The sequence below is a fragment of the Balaenoptera ricei genome, chromosome 2 (assembly GCF_028023285.1).
Source record: "Balaenoptera ricei isolate mBalRic1 chromosome 2, mBalRic1.hap2, whole genome shotgun sequence".
Taxonomy (NCBI): Eukaryota; Metazoa; Chordata; class Mammalia; order Artiodactyla; family Balaenopteridae; genus Balaenoptera; species Balaenoptera ricei.
Genome location: NC_082640.1, coordinates 17,201,645 through 17,223,527, shown reverse-complemented (window position 1 = coordinate 17,223,527; position 21,883 = coordinate 17,201,645). Strand labels below are relative to the sequence as shown.

Below are 21,883 nucleotides of genomic sequence, written 5' to 3'. Positions count from 1 at the left end.
CTGACAGTGGTGGCCAGTCCTCACCTCTTCCCCATGCCTCCTGGAGCCCCCTGGACACCCTAGTTCTCTCCTCGGGTACCACATTCCCCTTCTGCAGGTCTCTTCCCAGATGCTAAAACCTTGGGCTACCAGCCCTAAAATGATTTCCATTCACTGAAAGAAATTTCTCTAGGAAACCCCAGCCTGCACACCTCCCACTCTGCCCCTGTCCTTCCCTGGGTCTGGGCCATCCAGGCCCAGACGCTGGAAGAAGCCGTATCCATTTCCCGTGGGTCTCAGTGAGGGAGGGGGTAGCATTTATTGAGAGCGGGATTGGTCACTTCATACATTATTTGACTAAAAGTCTGTACATTTAATAATAATTCCAAAGGGAATATTTTAGCTCTTATCATTATCCATCCTTATGGTCCTTAACAGCGAAATGTGGATGCCTGTGGCTACACAGGACGCTCTCAGTCTTACAAATAGCGGGGAAAGCATGGTGTCACCGGCTGCCAGTGCTGTGTGTGCACCCCTCACCCCAGTAGCTCACTCACTCCTGGGCACACCAGCTGCTCGCCCTTAGTCCTGTTTACGGCTTGTGTATTCACCATGGGATCCCTCAACCCACTCCCGCCCTCATCGTTTTTGGGGAAGTGCTCACTCAACTGTGGCAAACTTATACAACAGGGATTAAGGAACCGAGTAAAACAAATTTTGATGTAGAATGGAGGAAGTAGGAAATTACAGAAGCTTTGAGTTTGAAAGGAATTTTTTTCAAATCCTAAAGCCCACCTCCCATTTGTGATGTACAGCATCTGAGGACCAGGAAGGTTCAGAGGCCACGGAGGCTACACAGCAGGTCAGTGATAAAGGCGGGACTAGAGCTCAGAGCTCCTGGTGCCCCATCCAGCTCTCTTCCACTTCCCCATGGAAGGTCCCCAGCCTTTGTCAAAATACGTTAGAAAGCCTGGGCTAGCTTCTAAAGGGATCTGACACGACAAGGATATACAGTGAAAGCATGGGGATTTATTTGATTTTGAAATTATGCCCTTAATTCCTGTCATTGTTTTTCTCTCATTAAATCTTAACCTAACCTGGGTAATTTTATTTTTTTAAGAAGGAGAAAATATTGGAACCTGCATTAAACTCTCCTGTTTGCTTTGCCAGCCAAATCCCCAGGGAGGAGGTTGGAGGTCTCCAGAGTCACTGTTCCTACATCTTGGAAATCAAATTCTAAAGGGTTCCCAATTACCTACATATAAACGACTTTGTCAATTAATGACAAATTGTCATAGTCATCTCAGAAGCCACCAAATAGCTTAGAAGCATATTATAAATTAGATGCACATTTCACAATCTCTTTACCTGAAATTGACATGGCAAAATGTCACATGGTAATAACTTTTTAACCAGAATCGAATAGATAAGCATTCGAGGCCATCGTGCTAAAGGGTGAGCCCCATCGTAGAAGGCTTGGGAAGGTATTCAAGGCAGAACTCTACCAACCAGGTTTATTGTGCCGTCTACGAAGTAGTCTTCTTCTTCGCCTCCAGGGCCACGGCTATCTAATACGTGCATGGGGAGAAAGCGATTTGATTTGTTTTTTCAACAGGCTGCCAGATGCGCTGAGGAGGAGATTCAGCTTATTAGCCCTCGCCACTAAAAATAGAGATCTGCTAGTTAAATTTAATGTGTATTAATGCCTAATATGTTGCCTTTAGTACTTGGCACTTTGGAAGAATATTTAGTTAAGAAAAAGCTCAACAAGCCTCCTTATTTAGAGTTGAATCCTTACACTTTCTCGCAGGGTCCCCATCAGTGAGGCAACGGTCCGGGAAAAGAATTGTTGAACTGAACATCCCCAGATTGGATCCTGAGATTCAAAAGGGTCAGGCCATCTCTGTTTCCCAGGGAGCCCTAAGAGCTCTTTGACAATCAGGGCAGCAGTGGTGGTGATAAGGGGCAGAAGCTGATAGGCTGATGTCCCTGTCCTTGGAGATGGGCAGTTTTCAATTGTGTGGTGAATAACACCCTATTCAGTGCTCATTCCATGAACCGAAATTGTGGTTATTCATGTAGTCATAAGGATGACATAATTTAAATATATGTAATTTAAATTACAGATCACTGTAATTTGTTGTCGTGATAACACTGAACCGTCATTTAAATTACACGTTATAAATATATACATTAACACATACACATACATATTAACATTTTAGAATGGCCTCCTGTACTGTATCTGATACTTTGGAGAAGGTTAGGATGTCAACATTGGTATCAGGTGACTTGTAGCCACAGGACCTGCATCCCAGTTTACCATGCCCCCACTAACACCCACAGTTTACTGGCACACCTGTGTCAACACCGTTCCAAATGAGTCACTCACCCTGCGTACATGTACGAATTACCTTTCACATTTGGTTTGTCAAAGAGGCAGAGGTCACATCTGGTAGAGTTACTGAGTCACTGGTGTAGGAATCTGAAACCCAAATTCCCTCCACTGAATCCTCTCCCTCGCCTTTGTAAATGTTCTATTTCACCAGTAAAGGGCTGTCAGCCTCAAGATTTAAAGATTTAAGCTTGAAGGGGCTGTAATTATTTCTCTAGGGCTCTGTCGAGATTTCTGTAGCTTACTCTTTCAATGTTCCCACATGATTTTGTATTTGTCATTTTTTTTTTCTCTACAACAGCAGAAGTTTTTAAATTGCTCCACACAAATGGAAAACTAAGGTGAACACAATAAATCTGAACTTGACTTTCCATACCTATCACCACTGTGAAAAGGCTGAGTAAGGAGTGATTAGGACTGTGATTATAATGGTGGGCTTTTATTAGAAAGATAAACCGTCTTTGCCCAGGTTATTTCTTGGTAAGGTCGTTTAAGTGGAATTTTCACTTTGCTCCTTTTTTCTTTTACTTATAGGTCCTGAATGTTCCCAGAACTACACAACACCTAGTGGGGTGATAAAGTCCCCAGGATTCCCTGAAAAATATCCCAACAGCCTAGAATGCACCTATATTATCTTTGCACCAAAGATGTCGGAGATTATCCTGGAATTTGAAAGCTTTGACCTGGAGGCTGACTCAAATCCTCCTGGGGGGATGTTTTGCCGCTATGACCGGCTGGAAATCTGGGATGGATTCCCTGATGGTAAGAATGGCAGGAAGCACCCCCAAAAAGGAAGGATCTGGGGGAAGAGTCCTGGGATCCTTTTACAAGCATCATGACACATGCATCACTTTAAAAAGTAGCTCAAAAGGAGGAGGCAAAACAAAGCAAAACAGTAACTTTCTTTATGCAGAGCCGTGACGAAATATTTGAGCCCAAAAAGACTTGATAACTTTCTAATCTAATGCCTTCATTTTATAGATGAGGGAACGGAGGCCTAAAAGTCTATGCAAGGTCTTATAACTATTTTGGTGACAAAACTGGGACCAATCCATGGTTTTCCTGACTTAAGTATTTTGCTCATTTCAGTGACTTGCCTATAGGTCATTAATTCATAAACTCATCAGAGGGTGAGCTCTTAAGACATCAGTTAAATCAAACCATTCATTTTGTAAATGCAGAGACTAAGGGCCAGAGAGGTTAAGTACCTGCTAAAATTGTAACAGTGAAATACACATCTATTATGCTACCAAAACATTTAGAAATTTAGGAAAGGAAGGAGGAGAACATTTGGACATTCCTCATTTAGATGGATTCCTTGTCTGCTCTCTAGGTAATTTTTATCTTTGGGGATTCAAATCGCCTCAGTACATCTTTGGTACACCTTGTTCCTATCATCTGAATGCATCGTCCATTCAAAAAATATATTTATTGAGCACCTGCCATGGGCCAGGCACTGTTCTAGCCTCTTGGCAAACAAAGCAAAGCTGGCTGCCCTGTTTAGATTCTACCAGGGGGAATGAGGTAATAAACAGGGCACATTACAGACAAATGAAGTATGTGTATGGAATGTTAGAAGACGAGAAGTGCTATAAACAAACAAAAAGAAAAAGAAAAGAAGAAAAAGTAGAGTAAAGGCATGAGAAGAACTAAGGTTAGGGGAGAGGGATGGGGGGAGTTTTTAAATAGGGCAGTCAGGTCAGACCTTATTAAGAAAGTGAGAAAGATTTGAAGGAGGCGGAGGAGGTAGCCATGTGGCCAGCTAAGTGAAAGTTCTCCATTTCGACCCTTGTGAGCTAGAAGGTGAATGGCAAAAATACACACCCAAGTTCTGAACAGAGGGAGATAATATCAAATAATCTGTTGCAGCTGCATTGCTTGTCTTGTGTTTAGTCTGGTTTAATAGTAAGATTTCTCTGGAGAACACACACTGCACAGATCAGAAAGGGCGGCTTGGAAGTTCTTACGAATCATGCAATTAGAGCTTTGGAGCCATCTATGAAATAGTCAGATATTATTATCAAGATGGAGGAAAGAATATTTAAGTAAACTGTAAACGAAGAGCTAGTATAACGTGAAAGACATTGCCTTTGTCTTTGAAATGAGATGAAAATGATCAGTGTAATTCAGTTTAGGTATGTTCCTCAGTAGTAGAAAACACTGGAGAAAATCTGGGTTTAGAGAAAGCTTATGTTGTCATTGGAGCGCATGGCTGAGTTATCATTACTTTAGCCTCTTCTTTGCTTTTTTACCATATAAATAGGGTTATGATGATCTTATCGGAACTCCTTCATTAAGTAATGAGATTTGCCCAAACAGAGCACTGATTGATTTCCAAGTATTCAATCGGATAATTAGGAAAACAGTATTATAATAGTATTGTAATAATAGTTGGAACATTTAATAATGGGTTTATTTGTTCACAATCCAAATTTGCAGCCTTCCTTTCTAGAACTTATATTTAAATTGACATCTGAAAAGAAGGTCCAATCAACCAACTTATGTAGAAAGGAGCACATTGTTATTAGTGTCAAGGGTTTTCCAAAGTAGTAATTTTCTGGCTCTAGAAAATCACTGAGTTGAAGGGAAGAACAATTAACAATACAGGTTGTCAGCCTTGCAGTTCACCCATGTTTTAAACTATGCTGTGTTTGACTTATTCCCAGAGAAAACTGGCTTTGGAATATGAAAAATGTGATCGTGTATTTGTTAGTATTTATCTGGTCTCGTCCAGCATACACCAGCATCACAGCTCACGCTTTTTTTTTTTTTTTTTTAAATTTATTTATTTATTTATTTATTTTTATTTTTGGCTGTGTTGGGTCTCGTTTCTGTGGGAGGGCTTTCTCTAGTTGCGGCGAGCGGGGGCCACTCTTCATCGCGGTGCGCGGGCCTCTCACTATCGCGGCCTCTCTTGTCGCGGAGCACAGGCTCCAGACGCACAGGCTCAGTAGTCGTGGCTCACGGGCCCAGTTGCTCCGCGGCATGTGGGATCTTCCCAGACCAGGGCTCGAACCCGCGTCCCCTGCATTGGCAGGCAGACTCTCAACCACTGCGCCACCAGGGAAGCCCCAGCTCACGCTTTTTTAGGCAGAATGAAAGACTGTGTCCTCCTGGGTTTTTTATCAGTGGCACTAGGAACGTTTTTGTCATGTAGTTCAACACGTAGAGTTCCTTGCCAGCAAAATCGCTTTTAGTCTTTGATATCCTTTCCAAAAACAACAACCAGAAGGTGCTGAAGGCTTGTAACCATCAAGTGATTTTATGTTGTATTTTTATCATAAGCATTGAATTAGACGACTGAGTAATTGAAAGTGACCCATTGATTCAGATTGACTTTGAAGAGAAGCAGTTTACTCCAAAACTTGAGATCCAAGGCGTGCACGTGGCAAACCCCACTCCTCCAGCTAGCACTCTCTTTGAAGCTCCATGGATTCCCAAGTAGCGGCTCTGGAGTCATTGGTGGAAGTTTACATACGGTTTGAGAGCCATGAGCTAAGCATGCCTGCAAGTGCTTGTGCTGAATTACGGAACCAAACGTGAATGCCTAGCTCACACCACCTGGGCGCAGGTGAAGCCAGCTGTCCATCCAGGCTGGGGAAAGAGTTGGAACTGAGGCTGTGACCTACGCTCCCCAAATTATCAGTGATTTTAGGAATAAGCATCATGAAAGCTGGATTGAGTTCTGTTTGGTTTTTATTTACTTTCATATTAAAATTAACCTTCTACAATATAAATATAAAATATCAATGATATAAATATAAAATATCAATGATAGAAACCTTCCAAAATACAAATGACATAAATGTTGCAAATTCTTTTCTCTGGGGAAAAGTTGCAAAATTCAGATATTCTCCACCGAAAGGTTTATGCTAAGAAAAGTAGATGTAGCCTATCTTGTGCCTTTTCAAAATGATCCCCTTTCTTGTTTATTTATTCAAAATACCTCATTTTAAAAGTACCTCCTTATAGTAGATTGTTGCCTTTTTTTCTCATAAAAAGGTGGCAGAAAGCCAAATTGCCTGATTCTGAGGTAGGGTTATAATTAATGGAGGAATTAGTGGGAAAATACAAAGAATGGGGTTTTGCCATTTCCTGTTGCAGGTGTATCTTTCAAACAGCACAAATCCTGTGCTGCCTTCACACCTGAGAAGCTATGATCATCACAGGCCTGCTCTCCCCCAAGAGAGAGCTTAGTACCTGTTGCTTAAATTCTCCAGTCATTCTATTTTTGAATTATACTTCTGTTTTTGTGACAGTTTGAATTCATCTCCTAGGCCTTTGGCTCCACAATAACCGGAAGTAGGGAACCCAAGAGCTGTGGTCATGTAAATCCACAAATGAGCGCATACACAAGACAGATGAGGGTCTTGCAGCCGCTCTGGCTCAGATCAATATTGCATTAGCTTGCTAGGCTAAGGTCTCGCTGTTGTTCAGGAAAATTCAATACTTCTTTGTATTATAGTCGAAAAGCCTTTCACTCTTCTATCTTGAGGACTCCTAAAGAGACTTGCATGCCGCATGCTGTCCCGGGGCAATATTCAAAAGGACAGAAGGCAGATTTACCCGGCATGTCTTCAACATTATAAACCAGTGAGTCATGGAGACTCTCTGAATTATGAGTCTGCACTAGACAAGTTCTCTTCTGTTTGCTCTTTCAAAGAGACTCCACCTCCCGCCCTCCCCAGAGGAACTGGGTGACAGCAGAGGGGCGGTGAGGGGAGGCAGCCGGAGCTCCGGGTGGTGAGGGCGTGACTGCAGCTTTCCTTGTGTGCTTGTATTCTTGGTAAGGTCAGTGGCTGTGGCGATCTGAGAAAGACCCCCAGGAGTAAGGCTGTAAAAGTTTGCCCACAAACTCAAGAAAAAGAAAGTTATGAAACCACAATAATGGAATTTAAATGAGGGAAAAGACTGAGGGAGGATGAATAGACTCTAAGCCTCCCATTAAGATTACAGACCAGAAATGGGATTCTTTTTGAGGAAAGGAGAGACCTGAGTTTATGACTCCAGCAAGATATTTTCATGCATATGTTGCTGGCAACTTTGCGCTCTTAGGGGAAGGGGAAAGTGTTGAATTGGTGATAGGGCCACATTCAGAATGAAGAAAACTTGGCGAAGAGCTAGTACTTGTTGTGGGAGAATCTGAGGCCAGGATTAAAGCCAGAGAGAAACAAAAAGCCTTGAGAGTTTCATCTGAGATGCTGTCTTCTGCCAACTGGGAAACCTGATATCATGACCTTTCCCCTCATTCTGCAGAACCGCTGTCCACGACCACGTGGTGCCCTATGGATTGTCTGTACCCGTCCTCTAAATGGGCAGACCCCTTGTGCTCTTCATAATAAAGCAGTTGACACACACAAACATTTGGTTGCTAGAGAGTGAGGGGTGACAGTAGAGCAGGAAATCGGTCACATCCATTACTTTGAGCGATGGAGAAGTTACCAGCTATTCAAACTTATCATTTTGCGCTAACTCAGATAGTAAACCACTTTAGCTTAGTTTCTTTCTTTTCTTTCCTTTTATTTTTTAAAGAGGGTTGGCCAAGAACTGAAAACCTGTTAGCCCAGGATCCAAGCACTCTAAAAAGCAGGGCTCTCAGATAGCCACCTGCCAGGAACTCAGCTAGCATGTGGGGCTCCAGGGAGGCCAGTTCGCGTGGGGTTCACTTTCTCGATCACACGTGAAGCTACACCCAGCTCTCACCAGCCGCCTTCTGCATCCAAGCGGCACACACCGGCCTGGGAACCCCACCTCCCTGCCGAAGGCCCATCCTTCCAGAGAAAGGTCCACCTACTGTGCCTCCTTGAACAAAGCAATAACTCTTAGTTGAAATGCACAGAACCACGGATTTCTTGGAGGGGAAAATGGTCCACACCAGATTGTCCTTCAAAGCCCAAACCATCTGGTATGTTTTTACCATATGTGTAATAAAAAAAAATCTAGAGAAAAGGGTTTTTTTTGTTGTTTTTTTTGTCTTGCTGCTGATCTGGACAGGGAAATGGAAAGATTTTCCAAGCCCAGGGGGCTTCCACACTGTCTATAAGGCAACTTACAGTTGCTAATTGCCACGGTTGGTCTAAAAGCACTTCAACAAAGGGATGGCCAGTATAAGCCAAATAACAACTTGATTGCCAATCAGTCAGTGCCCCCAATCTTTTTCTGCCTCAGTTACTTACTACCTGTTTCCTGGCGTGCAGTCAAATGGCTGCTTTGAGTCATCTCTTCGTCACTGGACACAAGGGCAATGCAGTCACCTCTCTGAGGTTTGGGAGATAAAAAACTGAGACAAAAGTCAGAAAGACACATTTTCTTTTGTTTTGATTACAATTTGCTATTATGTGTAAATTATTGGTATCTATAATTTCTAAATTTTTTAGTTGTTACAATTATGAATTAGTCTTCAGATACAGCCCTGATTAGGACATAATCTACTGTCCTTTGTCTAAATCTGTGATGTTCATCATAAGGAGGCTCCAGGACTGAAAGATGGAAAGAGGAAGGGAGTGGGGGTCACCCAGGGCTGGGTCAGACCTTGGTACTGCTCTGGTGCCAGGACTGGTTTCCAGAACATTCCCCAGGATCCCCTCCTAGGGCAGGGGCATTGAGGACAGGTGACTCCAAGAGCCCCCCGTGGGTGATCACAAGCTGGTTAGAGTTCCTGGGCGCTGGACCGTGTGCACCGTGCGGTCCTGGAGATGAATGCCAGGGTGCACTTGACAGCCCAAATCTCCTTTGCAATCGAAGCAAGCATTTCGATTTTGTTCCTGAAAACAGTCCTGCTCACTGGGGAATGTGGTTATGCCTGTTATTGCCCTTCAGAGCACACTTGAAAATCCCCTCTGCAAACCCGATCCAATATGTTCACTGCAAAACAATTAGCTAGTGAAGACTTGCTTGGGGTAAGAAAACACTTCCGGGTTCCACTGGGACCCATGTTCACAAATGGTTCTGCTGGCATCTGCTGCAGAAGGAAAGGTATTTTCACGATCTCTGCATTTCTCCCTCTGCAGTTGGTCCCCACATTGGGCGTTACTGTGGGCAGAAAACACCAGGTCGAATCCGCTCCTCATCCGGCATTCTGTCCATGGTTTTCTACACGGACAGCGCCATAGCCAAAGAAGGCTTCTCGGCAAACTATAGTGTCTTGCAAAGCAGCGTTTCAGAAGGTCAGTATTTATGCCTCTTGCAAAGCCCTGCGGTAAATAGTCACTGTTATTCCTCCTCACACACCTGCGGCCCTGTGAACACAACAGATGTGTTTTGTGAGTTGGAGTGCCAAGTGTTTCTTTTTCTCTTTTAAATGGTTTATATGAATATCAATAGGAAGAACTCTTTGGGGTGCTTTCTTAAAACTATGTGTGAGCAGGCGGCATGTAAGCCTCTGAAATTATGGGAGAAAAAGTGGGAAACGGCAAAACTGTGCCTTGAAACAATGAAATATGGCCAGACCACCTACCTGGTACCCTCCAGTGTGTATTGGGCTGAGAGCCAGGAAAGGACAGGCATCTATCCTGGATGAGAAGAACAAATCAGCATCAGCGGAGTTCATCGACAGGCAGGCAGGTAGGATGGATGGTGTGTGGTGGTTTGATTTGGGGAGACCCTGCTGGAAGCTGTTTTTGTTTTTCTTACGTGAATGAAAGTGGATATTCGTGTAAAAGAAGCATCTTTTAACTTCTGCTGTAACTTTCCATAAAAGAAAAACAAGTAATATGTTTTTTGTATCTTCTTAAAATACACGACTAAGTTGATGTGGTCTCCAGCTCTTTTAAGAGCCCGAGGGAAAAAAACCTGAAAAAACAATGAATAATTTGTGTTTCATCAGTTTTAGCTGCCAGGTTGTAACGTAGCACAGGGAAAAGGCAGGGGAGTTAGGAGACCTGTTCTACAGATATGCTTGTATCTTTTCTCCCAGATCTTACTGGAAAACAAAAAGGCCGATTAAACTTCAAAATCTTATTTTTACTTAATTTATTTGGTTAATCCACTCATGTATTTTTGTGCCATTTTATATTCCAAATAACAAACCTAAGCTTAAAAGTAGAAAACCAGTGAAAGAAAACCTTTTATGCCATAAAACCTTATTAATTATGATAGAAAATTCAGAAAATGTGGAAATTTGGTTAGTTGATGTTTTTCTGGATGGTTGAGAATCTTCTTTTTAATCACTAAAGTTTTTTTTGCACTTTGGTACTTTACATTTTCCTAAAATTGATTATTCACTTCCCAGTATCATAGTTCATACTTCATTGTTTGCTGAGTATATGAGGCCTAATGGAATCCATGTTTTCATGATTCATGGTCATTGTTGTGAATATTACTATTTCTGCTGTAAAACTGTGGTGCTCTTTGGGACCCTATGATACTGCACTTTACCCTGATGGATACTGTTGTGTTTTAATAAAATAAACCGATGGTGTTAATAACCATGGCCAGTCCAGGGCAGGGGCATAACAAAGGGGAGGCCTGGGTGCCAACTGCAAGGACTCTGAAAGATGGAGAGTTAAAGTCTACTTAGCCTACCAAATATGGGCTATAAATGGACAGAGTCTTTTTCACTTTTATTAGATCTTAGAGGAAATAGTAAAATTTTATTTAAATGTAACTCTTGATGTGTATGCATATGACATATCCGCATACATTCAACTTTGAAAATAAATCCGAATTTCCATCATTTCCTAAAAACTTTCTAATAGTATTTATAGTATTTATATCCACCTAGGCCCTGTTGGAAAAATAATCAACTGTGAGATCTTCATAGCCTTGCTTTTCAGAATTCTTGCCATGAAAATGCACGGATCGGTGCTACAATCCAATAAGTCCCTCGTTGTCATCTTTTGTAAGACTGTGTGAACATCGAAAAGACCGTTTTAGTTTTCCAGATCAAAAAAGGAAATATGCATCCTAGGTCCCCTTCGTTTTGATGACTTAGGGCCATTTTTTTTTTCCCCTCCAGACTTCAAGTGTATGGAAGCTCTGGGCATGGAATCCGGAGAGATTCACTCTGACCAGATCACAGCTTCTTCCCAGTACAGCACCAACTGGTCTGCCGAACGCTCCCGCCTCCACTATCCTGAGAATGGGTGGACCCCTGGAGAGGATTCCTACAAAGAGTGGATCCAGGTACGTGACTTATACTTGGCACACTCAGGGTGGAAGATGTGGGTCATCTAAAACGGTTGTTGAAAAAAAGCAACGCCGTGACTAATGCCTTCCAATGAGAAGGACAGGGACCACCGCCGAGTGTAATCACTTTGCAGATTCACAGGATCAGAGAAGAGCAGGCCCAGATGACATCCCTGAAAACCCCTTATCTTCTCAGATACTTACATATGACTCTTACAGAATCTGAGCACAGGTGTCTCACTTGGGTACCAACTAAAAGATCTGAGGTTTTTTTTCCACAGCAGCCATACATTTTCTATGGATGTGCTTCCTACTTCAACAGATTTTTATTTCCTTAATGAAATATATTACCTGTACTTGGAGGTGTGCCTGAAGTCATTGTTTTGTAAGGTGTTTTGTTTGTTTGTTTGCTCAGGGTAGGAGAAGAACAGAACGGGGTTGAGGTTTACTTTCCCACACTGGTCCAAGCAGCACGTGCCCAAGAAGTGGTTTAGCTGAAGGCATTGGTCTCTGTGGATTACATACAGGCACAGACGTATGAAATGTACACGTCTCTGTCCTTAATAGTGATGTTGGTTCTGCTTTCCCCACCTTGCTCTAATATTCCCCTCCCTGCCTTCACCCTTCCACTCCCCACAGGCTCCCCTCCTCTGCACCTCCACCCGGACTCATCTCCAGCTTGTCCCTGGCACCACTCCCAAAGCCTAAACTTGCCCAGCCTTGATGTCTGGATACTCCCACCCAAGGCCTGATGTTCATGTTCTTGACTTTTTCACCCACTGTCAAATGAAACATCATATCTGGCTGTGTGGGTTAAACAGTGGGCAAATTATCCAATGTTATTTGCTGAAGGATCCAGATTTCCTTTTCAAGAGAGTAGGCAGAGCCTGTCCTGCACTAATTGCGAGATATATAAAAATGACTAATTCCCAGGGAGAGTTTCTAAGCAAGAAAGTATACCAGGATGATTAATCCCCTACTTTCTACATCTATGGCTGTTTCAGTCTGTTGAGCACAAATACCAGATTTTGTTTTACTTTGGAAAGGTCAATATTAGTTTAACATACACTTAAAGTGAAATGGCCTATTTCAGAAGGCTGAACTCACACTAACCTCGAAATGATAACACTGAGAAGTGTGTAGAGGGTGAGAAAAGAAGAGGCTTTTACCTTGGGTGGGATTGCTGAATCCAGCTCTAGATTAAGTCAGAAATGAAATGAACTTGCCTACGTCAGAATAGCTCTTAGAGACTTGTGTTTCCACATCCCCACACCAACCAGCAGTTCCGTGTGATTGACAGACGTGCCTCTGGAGAGACGCTTACGTTTTGCAGTGCTAAGCATGTTTGCATGGTAATGTAGTTGTATTCTCGGCAGGGTGGAGAACACTCAATAATTTAGGGATGTCAGTCTTGCAAGAGTTCTGAAAATGCAACGGTAGCAATTCTTCTGGGCAAGGAATTCTGTGTCAGTAGATGCGTGGAGACAGAATGGGCTCTCACAAAGCAATTGTCACTGGGACAGGGTTTACATCGCTCTCAGGAGTTGGGCACCATTTGAGGTGACCCCAGAAGAAAAATCTCAAATGGTCCAACTCTTTCTATCAAAGTATGGTCGGGATAAGCTAAGTAACCCAAACCCCCCAGACAAGAAGGTTTCCTTTTTGCTCATGCCACCCCCATCTCTGGCTGGCAGGGGGTCTGCCCCACATCTTCTCACACCAGGACCTAGTTGGAGGGAGCGGCCGTCATCCGAAACCTGTCACCAAGGCAGAGGGAGGAAGGGAGTGTGGCCAAGCACGCTGACTCATGAGGCTCCGTTGAGGAGCACGACACGAAGTTCATTGCCAAAGCACATCCCACGGCCGGCCACGCTTAACTTCCAAGGGGCAGCAATTCCACACGTGCTGGAGGGAGGACAGCTAGATATATTTGGTGACAGCACGAATGACACGTGTGCCATTCATGGGATAGTCGCCATGTATCGAGTATTTCCTATGTGCCCCAACTTCTGCTGAGTGCTTGCCTCATGTTTATTCAGTCCTCAGAGCGGTCCTGTGACAGAGGTTCACTTATCCTTATTTTTAAAATGAGGACCCTGAGGTTCGGAGAGATGAGTAAATGCCCAAGGTCACGGGCTTGGAAGCAAGGTCTGCTGGACTCCCAACACCTGCTTCTTTACTCTTCCATGTGCTTTATCTTTATCACTAATTCCTATATATTCAGGTGTATCTTGTGAAGCATCCGTCCCCAACCCTTTATACTTTTCCTCGTGCTGAGAAGCCTCACACCAGGATGAGCGGGGGCTTCCCGATTCTAAACCAAGAATGGGGAGCCCTGGCTCCTCAGCCCCTCCGGGAGGTGAACGTCAGAGGAGCTCAGCGTCAGTTCACCTTGAGGGAAAATGATCTTTTTCTTCTGCGGGAGCTCAGCGGGCTCATTTCCACGCTAGTTGTGTCTGTGTACTTGGTGGGAGGTCCTAACATCCACCCATCACCTAATTACGAATAATTTCATGTGTTTCCAGCTTTTCTGAAACTCCTTGGAAGGGGCGGGCTTGTTTTCATTGGATAGATGTTTTATAAATTAACCCACCAGCACAGTATAAGGGAGGCTGAGGGCAGGAGGTACATACCTCCCATCACAGGACCATTTGTACTTGACAGTCCTATTTGTATGCACATCAGAATGAGGATGGCATTTGTTTTCTTTTTCGGCTTTGTCACATTTTGCACGAAATATATCCCACAAAACATGGTGCTGTAGCAACAAGGACAAACACTTGCATGTGTTAAATTAATAAGGCAGCCCTGGAAACGGACTCTCCCTCAAGACAGGAACAGTCTTTAGTTCAATTGTTTTCTCTAGGAAATTACCGAGTGACATAAAAAAACAATGCATCGTTAACCGCCGGTGTGGATGTCCTCCTTGGTGCTTCCTGTGGGATCTGTTGTCTGGCAAAAAGCTTAAGAACCAGGGCAAGAAGCCCTTTAGTGAGGAGGAGCATGAAGGGAAGTCCCGGCTTGGACATTTCCACGTGGTCACATCCTGCTCCAAAGGCCACTTCATATCCTGAGAAGCGAAAACCTCCTACTTGTCAATTGCAGAGTTAATCACCCTGTGAGATTTGCCCGTATTTTTCAGAGTATGCCATTCTGGTCCGTGTCCTAGAACTGCTGATCTTATTACTCATTTCATCTTTATCTCCTTTTTGTTTCTGGTTAAATAATCAAGGATTCTAAGGAAAGACTCAGTGTATCGGTGGCGCTATAAAAATTCTTAATTTTCAAGCACATTATTGGAGCCCAAGCCATTAACCTCATTGACACTGAATTTCTTTTCCTATAAAATAAAGGTAACGTAGCCTTCTCCATTCAAGCTCTGGCAGTCTACGAGACTGTGGATCTCAGAAAAAAGCAGGCTCGGATTTTTCTTTTCAGATCTGCAAACTAAGGGTGTAGAATGTGTCTGATGAGAAAACATGTTCTCCTAAATCCTGGTGTAGTCATTCACACACAAAGCAGAATTTAATTCGTTAATTATTTCAATGTTTTATTAATGATGGTGTTCACTGCACTATAAACAGATTTATCCTTCTAGCTTTAATTAAAGCTCTTGGGAGTGCTTTCCTCAAAACAACTGTGACTTTGCCCTGATTAAAATGCCAGGAGACAAGAGAAAAAAAAAAGTCAAGAGACATAATGCCTGGATAGGATATGAACTTGGTTGATCCAAAGAAATAAAAATGGCACTAGGGACTAATCGATTACTACACCCTCCAGTGACTTTAGAAACAGAATTACTTGACAAACCAACTCAGGCTGAAACTCTGCTCATCTCCAAATTTGGTAGCATTGTCTTTTGTGGGAAAAATTAAAGATTGGTGCTAGATTATTCATGCCTTCTCTTATTCCAGAGGAGCAGGAAGCAGTTGGCTTCTAAACCACATCCTGTTTGGTTTGGTCCATCAGCCCTGTGATGGATTAATCCCACAGAAGAGAGTAATCTCCAAGAAGACCCTCTGTAGCTGTAAGAATACATCAGCAAGCCCCTTCTCTGTTCACTGCATTTTCTGGTAGAAATGTTCATTCTGAGGGATGAGGAGAAGGAAAGTTCCAGAAGAGAGGAGCTCATGCTAACCTTCTGCCTAGGCTTGTTTCAGTGTTTTCCTTTTGCTTTACATGCATTTCCCTTTGATAATATTCCACATTTCCTAACTGAAGGAACTTTGAAAGCAGACACCAGTAACCAAAGGCCTTGGTGTAAGGAGTTGGGCTGAACTGAGTCAAAACACGCACACACACACACACACACACACACACACACACTTTCTCTCTCTCTCAGGGTTCACTTACTCACAGCCACAGCTGCAGGGTCGAAGAAAGTAGGTGCCCTCATTCAAACTGTTCAAATCCAAGCGGCCCTGGGTTGCTTTAAGGATTTTAAAATTCATTTTAAGACATGTTCTAACAACAAAACCTTGTGTTTCTATAGCATTTTCCCTTTATAAAAGCCCCTTTTCATACGCATGCCACTTTAGTCTTAGAGTGTAAGTTAAGTGGACCAGAGGTTCTTTATCTGCATCTTCCTATGAGAAGGCTGAAGCCCAGAGAGGTTAAATAGTTCATCAAGTCCTGATTTGGGGAAAAGCTGCAACTTGTGGGGACAGTCAGCCTCACAGGGCCAAAGAGGACTTCTTTCCTCAGACTTGGGACCTGAGTCACTGGGCACTGGGAGAGCCGGAGGGCGGGAGGCGAGTCACAGCTCAGGGTCAGATCTGAACCAGGCCCTGGTGCAGCTGGCCTTTGCAGAGCTCTTTGGCCGTTGGAATTGTGAGTTTTTCACCTCCTGCTCTGTCAAATGCAGTAAGCCGTGCAGATACTCTCACGCCAGCTAAACTGGGCAAAGTGAAAATCCTGGTGAGGTCTTAAGACCTCATGAGTCACAGAGGAAACTGTCCTTCCTTTCGCCAGGTTCCCAGCCCCCAGCCCCAAGGTCTTTGCTGTAGTCCAGGGGGCCCTTCAAGGTTTACTACCCACAGGTGCCTCCACATCCACCCAGGGTGTGAGTTGTTGCTACCAGCAACCTCCGAATCTCACTTGCAGCTTGCTGAGAATGGAGACAAAAGATCATGTAAAGGCATGGACCTGATTTCAAGAGCTAAGAAGGGGCTAGCTGGACATCCTTTGCGTGCCAAATGGGATGAAATAACTCATGAATTCTTGGAAATGTTCCCTCTGACACACGGTATTGTTACACATTTTTATCGCATTTTAGGTGGGAGAAGTGAGTGTTTCTTACTCGATTAGAAGAATTTGTTATCTGAAACCCTTCTTTTTTTCTTCAAAGTGAGGGTTTCCCCAAATTGAATGTAGCAGCTGAAGTAATTTATCTTAAAACTCTTAAATGTCATTTATTTTCACAAATTTCATATTTCATTTTCTTCTCAGCTCTCTTGGACACATCTTTCATTCTCTTCTGTGAACGTGTTGAGTGTGGAACAGGGATCTCCTATGAAATAGTTTGTGATTTTTCATACAGTTGCTAGTTTCTAGTAGGTTTATAATCTGTGTTCAAAATCGGTTCTATCTGCTGAATTGAACTAATCCAGAACATGCATGGAGGCAAGTTATCCTGACTGTAAACACTCTGTGCTTACAGACCAGACACTTCGAGGATCGGGGGGCATTTTCTCATTCAGATCATTAGTAAATTGCTGAAATTGCAATAAAATGCTTTATAAATGTGTGACTAGAGAACTGACGAAAATAGCTCACTGGGTTACCCAAATGTGGAACGATGCATGTAAAATATAATGTTGGCAAATTTAGAGAAAATATAGCTGTTCAACTGAATGTTTATTCCCCAGGTGTGCTCTGTGTATGTTTTGCAATTAATATTAACTTGCTATTTTAGCTGAAACATTGATCTGGAAGGGAGACAATTTGCTTTTTTTTTAAATTTTATTATTTATTTATTTTTGGCTGCGTTGGGTCTTCGTTGCTGCACGCGGGCTTTCTCTAGTTGCGGCGAGTGGGGGCTACTCTTCATTGCGGTGCGCGGGCTTCTCATTGCAGTGGCTTCTCTTGTTGTGGAGCACGGGCTTTAGGTGCGCCGGCTTCAGTAGTTGTGGCACACGGGCTCAGTAGTTGTGGCACACGGGCTCTAGAGCGCAGGCTCAGTAGTTGTGGCATAGGGGCTTAGTTGCTCCGTGACATGTGGGATCTTCCTGGACCAGGGCTCGAACCCGTGTCCCCTGCAATGGCAGGCAGATTCCCAACCACTGCGCCACCAGGGAAGTCCTGACAATTTGCTTTTTAAAAAAGTAGCCCAGGTGAGACTTTGGTTATCTTACCCTAGTTCTGCATTGACTTATACTTCATGCACAAAATAAATGCTTTACCTCTGACCCTTCATGTATCACAGGCCTGTTATCTCTAACTAGGTTTCCACCCAGGAAGCCCATATTCCAAAAGTTACTGTCTCCTGAGGAACTTTTCCTAATTCTTTCTCTGGTACCTTGGTGTTTCACATTATAGGAAGTCATTTGAAGGAAATATGTGTTTATAGGGACAGATGAAATTCAGAGCTTTTTGTTGTTTTTGAAGGAAGATATGATTGGGGGAAACAGAATGCACATGTGACATAATTATTTAGACATTTTTAGCTGTTGTTTTGTCAGATAGAACATAGCAAGATGATTTTAACCATTTTGGTCAAGTTGACCACTTAATTCAATTTTAAAAATCAGTCTAAGGATTTTACTAGTTAGTATTTCATGTCAACACACTTTAAAGAAAATGTATGACATTTAAAGAAGCCTCTTTGATTTTTATGATGAAGCATCACTGGGAAGAGAGTGTTGAAAGAACGACAACTGTTTGGGTAGAATTACACTTAAAATAAGTTAGTTTGTAGAGCATGAACATTTCTTTTTGCTTGCTGTTTTGGTTTCTTATTGTTTTATGGCAGTGTCTATTTGGAACCAACATTCATAGTTAAATTCTAGAGGAGAGGTTTTTATATTTCTTTCCAGAATGTCTTGACTTTAAGAGTAAGATTAAACATAGGTACAAACATCCTTTTGTCTAAATTCCTTACTGTTCATGTGTTCAGAGGGATTAAGTTATTTGCAAGACCACAGGGCAAGTTACTGACAGACCTGGGCTGGAATCTCAGTATCCTGGCCACCACTTCTTTGCTTCCACTCAGTTGTAACAGTGTGAGGACATGAGTTTGGATCCTCTCTGAAGATTGTGTCTGAAGACCAAGCAGGCACGTTTAAATCCCAGTATATCCTGCTTAGCTGCTGATTGGTAAATGATGTCTAGTAAATTGAACAGTCACTGCAGAAGCTTTAATTTAAACAAAAGATTGGACTTTGTCTGGAGCAGGGGTTCTGCGTCTGGACACTCCTGACATTTTAGATTGGATAATTCTTTGTTGTGGGGCTGTCTTGTGTGTTGTAGGATGTTTAGCAGCATTCTTGACCTCCAGCTACTAGAAGCCAGTAACATACATACACACACACACACACACACACACACACACACACCCTCAATCATGACAACCAAAAACAACGTCTCCAGGAGTTGCCAAATGTCCTGTTTGGGGGCAAAATCATCCCCAGTTGTAAACCACTGGTATAGAAGATGCGCAAAATCCTAATCAAGTCATTTTTAAAATAATCAGACTGATCAGAATTTTGAAAGAAAAAGTAGCTGGTTGCTTGGCTGGTTTTTGTCACTTTTCAACCGCTTATTGTAGATATTTGAACAGAATCGTAGTTCTTTTGTTTTCCAAAAATACAGATGCATCTGTTTACCTTATGCAGGAAAATAGCATCATAAACCTGCCTGCTTATTTATCTTAAGCGTCACTATTTTTAGCTTTTAAAAGTGGACTGTTTTTAGCTAAATAAATACAGATGTTATTTTAGAGTACTGCACGATTGGGTCTCAAAATGCACTGATAAGAATGGGATTAAGAAAAGGAAACACAAGGATAAAATCACCAGTCATCACTGACAAGATTTAGGAAAAATAAGACTGAAATGAGCCCTTCCACGACTGGATGTTGTGTGTCCCTGACCTTGACTTACCTGTTTTAGTTTTTCTGCAGTATGTAAATAAACAATTCTTTTTTTTTTTTTTTGAACTTCAAATGTAATCAAGAGTAAGGAACTGTGTTTGAAAACCTGTCTATTGCTTTATTAACTTATCTTTTCATGGGAAACATACTATTAAGTTTCCAATTCTGTAACCTAAACAACAACACATTAGAAGCCATCAATTACCATCCAGTTTCATATCTGTGGACCAATAGGAAGGCAAGGTTGATGGTTTCACATCTGTTTTAGGTGAAAGGCTGTTCCTGTCTGTGGTATTTAAAATTTAAAGAACTTCTGTTATTATACAATTGGGAATCCTTGGGGAGTAAAATGTTAATGAAATCCATAACATGCACAGACTTTATGATAGCAGTTTTAAGAAATGCCTTTGGTGGGGTTTGTTGATTTCTGCCCTGGCGGTAATAACTACGTTTTACAGAGCGCGTTAATGTTCACGTCTAAGAGCGATGGCTACGTTTATGCAGCATGTAATGTAGCACACAAACTCCTAAGCTTTAGATAACTTTCATATCAGAATTTGAAAGCCCAAGAGCAAAACAATGTGTTTTCTTCAGAAGTGGCAGAACCCACAGTTGGAAACTTTTCGAGCACCTCGACAGCAAACTTCTCCAAAGGTGCAAAAGGCCCACCCTGGAAATTCCAAAGCCAGGATGCGAATGGGTATTCTGTGCCCTCATATATTTCTCATTTAATGCACCATTTGAAAGCTCCACATCCAAATGGCAATTTTGATCCACATCAAAATAGCAATTTTGGATGCTGACCTGAAACAGAGACACACACAAACACACATACGTATTTCCTTTCTGCACTGCAAGCCCCCAGCCTTCACATTTCATTCAATTCTACGTTCAAATAAAGAGAGGAAAGTAGATTAAATTTAAAATGCTCTATAAATCCCAATAGTAATAAAATGCATTACGCTTTTATATTTCCAACTATCGAACAGAGTAAGCAGTTGAGACTAATTGCACATGTTATGACTAATGTGCAATTAGAATAATCACATATGAACTTGTACAAGTGACTTGTACATTTTTTTTTCAGCTCTTTTTGCCTCCACGGGTTAAAAACACATTCATGGCCTTCCTTTAATTGCCTTCCTTCAGAAGAATGAAGTCTTAATTTTACCAAAGTTTTATTTTTCTTACAATCCCAGTGCTTTAAACTTCTAACTACATTTTCTGGATTTAACAGAAAAATAAATAAGCTTCTTTATTCTTCTAGCAAGCCTGCGACAGAAATAGATAGAATTCTTCAGGGGATGGGTGATTGGACCTGACAGCTTCTGAAATCCTTTCAAGCATTTAAGATTCTGTGATTCTATTAAAAATAAATTTACTCTATCAGCTGGTACCATGGGCTTGCTTAAAAGAAAATATAAATATATGAAGCATAGCTCGAATTCGTTTTAAATAGTACTGATAATCATATCAGGCAACACATAGCAAAAAAAAAAAATTTTTTTTAATTAAAAAGATTTTCTTTCCTTAGATCAAGTAATTGTTTAGGTTGGCTTCACCCTGAAGCTTATCTGAGGATTCCACATAGAAACCTCACTAGTGGGGCTGTTTTGCTTGATTCTTTTGTGCTAGTTCAGGGGGAAGTGCAGCTCACTAGGGGAGATAAGATGAAGTCTGGGCAGTTCATCTTTCATGTCTCTCTAATCTTTGACGGAAGTATCTGAAAGGCAAAGGCTTACCCACAATTCCAGGCTGTTCACACCTTAATGTCTGGCCAATACTCGGTCTTTTTTCTTTCCTTAAGAAGACAAATACCACATGCAATTTGGAGCATGTTATAGGCCATCATACTAATGCAGAAAAGTGGAGGGAAAAAATGCAGCACCAGGGATACAGCTTAAGAAGAAAGTCATCACGGTGATCTGCATGTGTCTAAGACTCGATGTGTTTACTTAGGGCTAAAGCTGACAAAGACAGACCCCATCTCCGAAGAGAAAGACCGAGACCCAGGTAGATGCAGAGGCTGATGGCTACAGGTGCAAGAAATTTGACAGAGCCTTAAGTTTGAAGATCCGGAAATTAAAGATAAAATTTCCAGTGGGAAATACTCATGATAATAAAAGAAGTTAGCAAATTAAATGAAATATGAAACACTGAACAAATTGTTTTTGATATTTCAGGAGGCACACAGAGTTCATGGGGAAAAGAGAAAAGAACTTTTTTTTTTTAAGTTCCCAGTCTTAAAAAATGAAGACAGAGTTTGCAGAATATTCCTGGCCTAGTTTTTTAAA

At 42.1% G+C, this 21,883-nt stretch overlaps 1 protein-coding gene across 6 annotated transcripts in view; it reads left to right on the top strand.

Annotated features, from left to right (window-relative positions):
• Nucleotides 1-21,883, top strand: part of NRP1 (neuropilin 1) — a 137,746-nt gene that overhangs the window by 58,674 nt on the left and 57,189 nt on the right. For all 6 annotated transcript variants that reach the window (XM_059911479.1, XM_059911495.1, XM_059911504.1 and 3 more), the window contains 3 exons: nucleotides 2,909-3,136; nucleotides 9,385-9,540; nucleotides 11,331-11,497. In XM_059911479.1, the coding sequence (XP_059767462.1) occupies nucleotides 2,909-3,136; nucleotides 9,385-9,540; nucleotides 11,331-11,497 (551 nt within the window). The remainder of the gene's footprint in view (nucleotides 1-2,908; nucleotides 3,137-9,384; nucleotides 9,541-11,330; nucleotides 11,498-21,883) is intronic.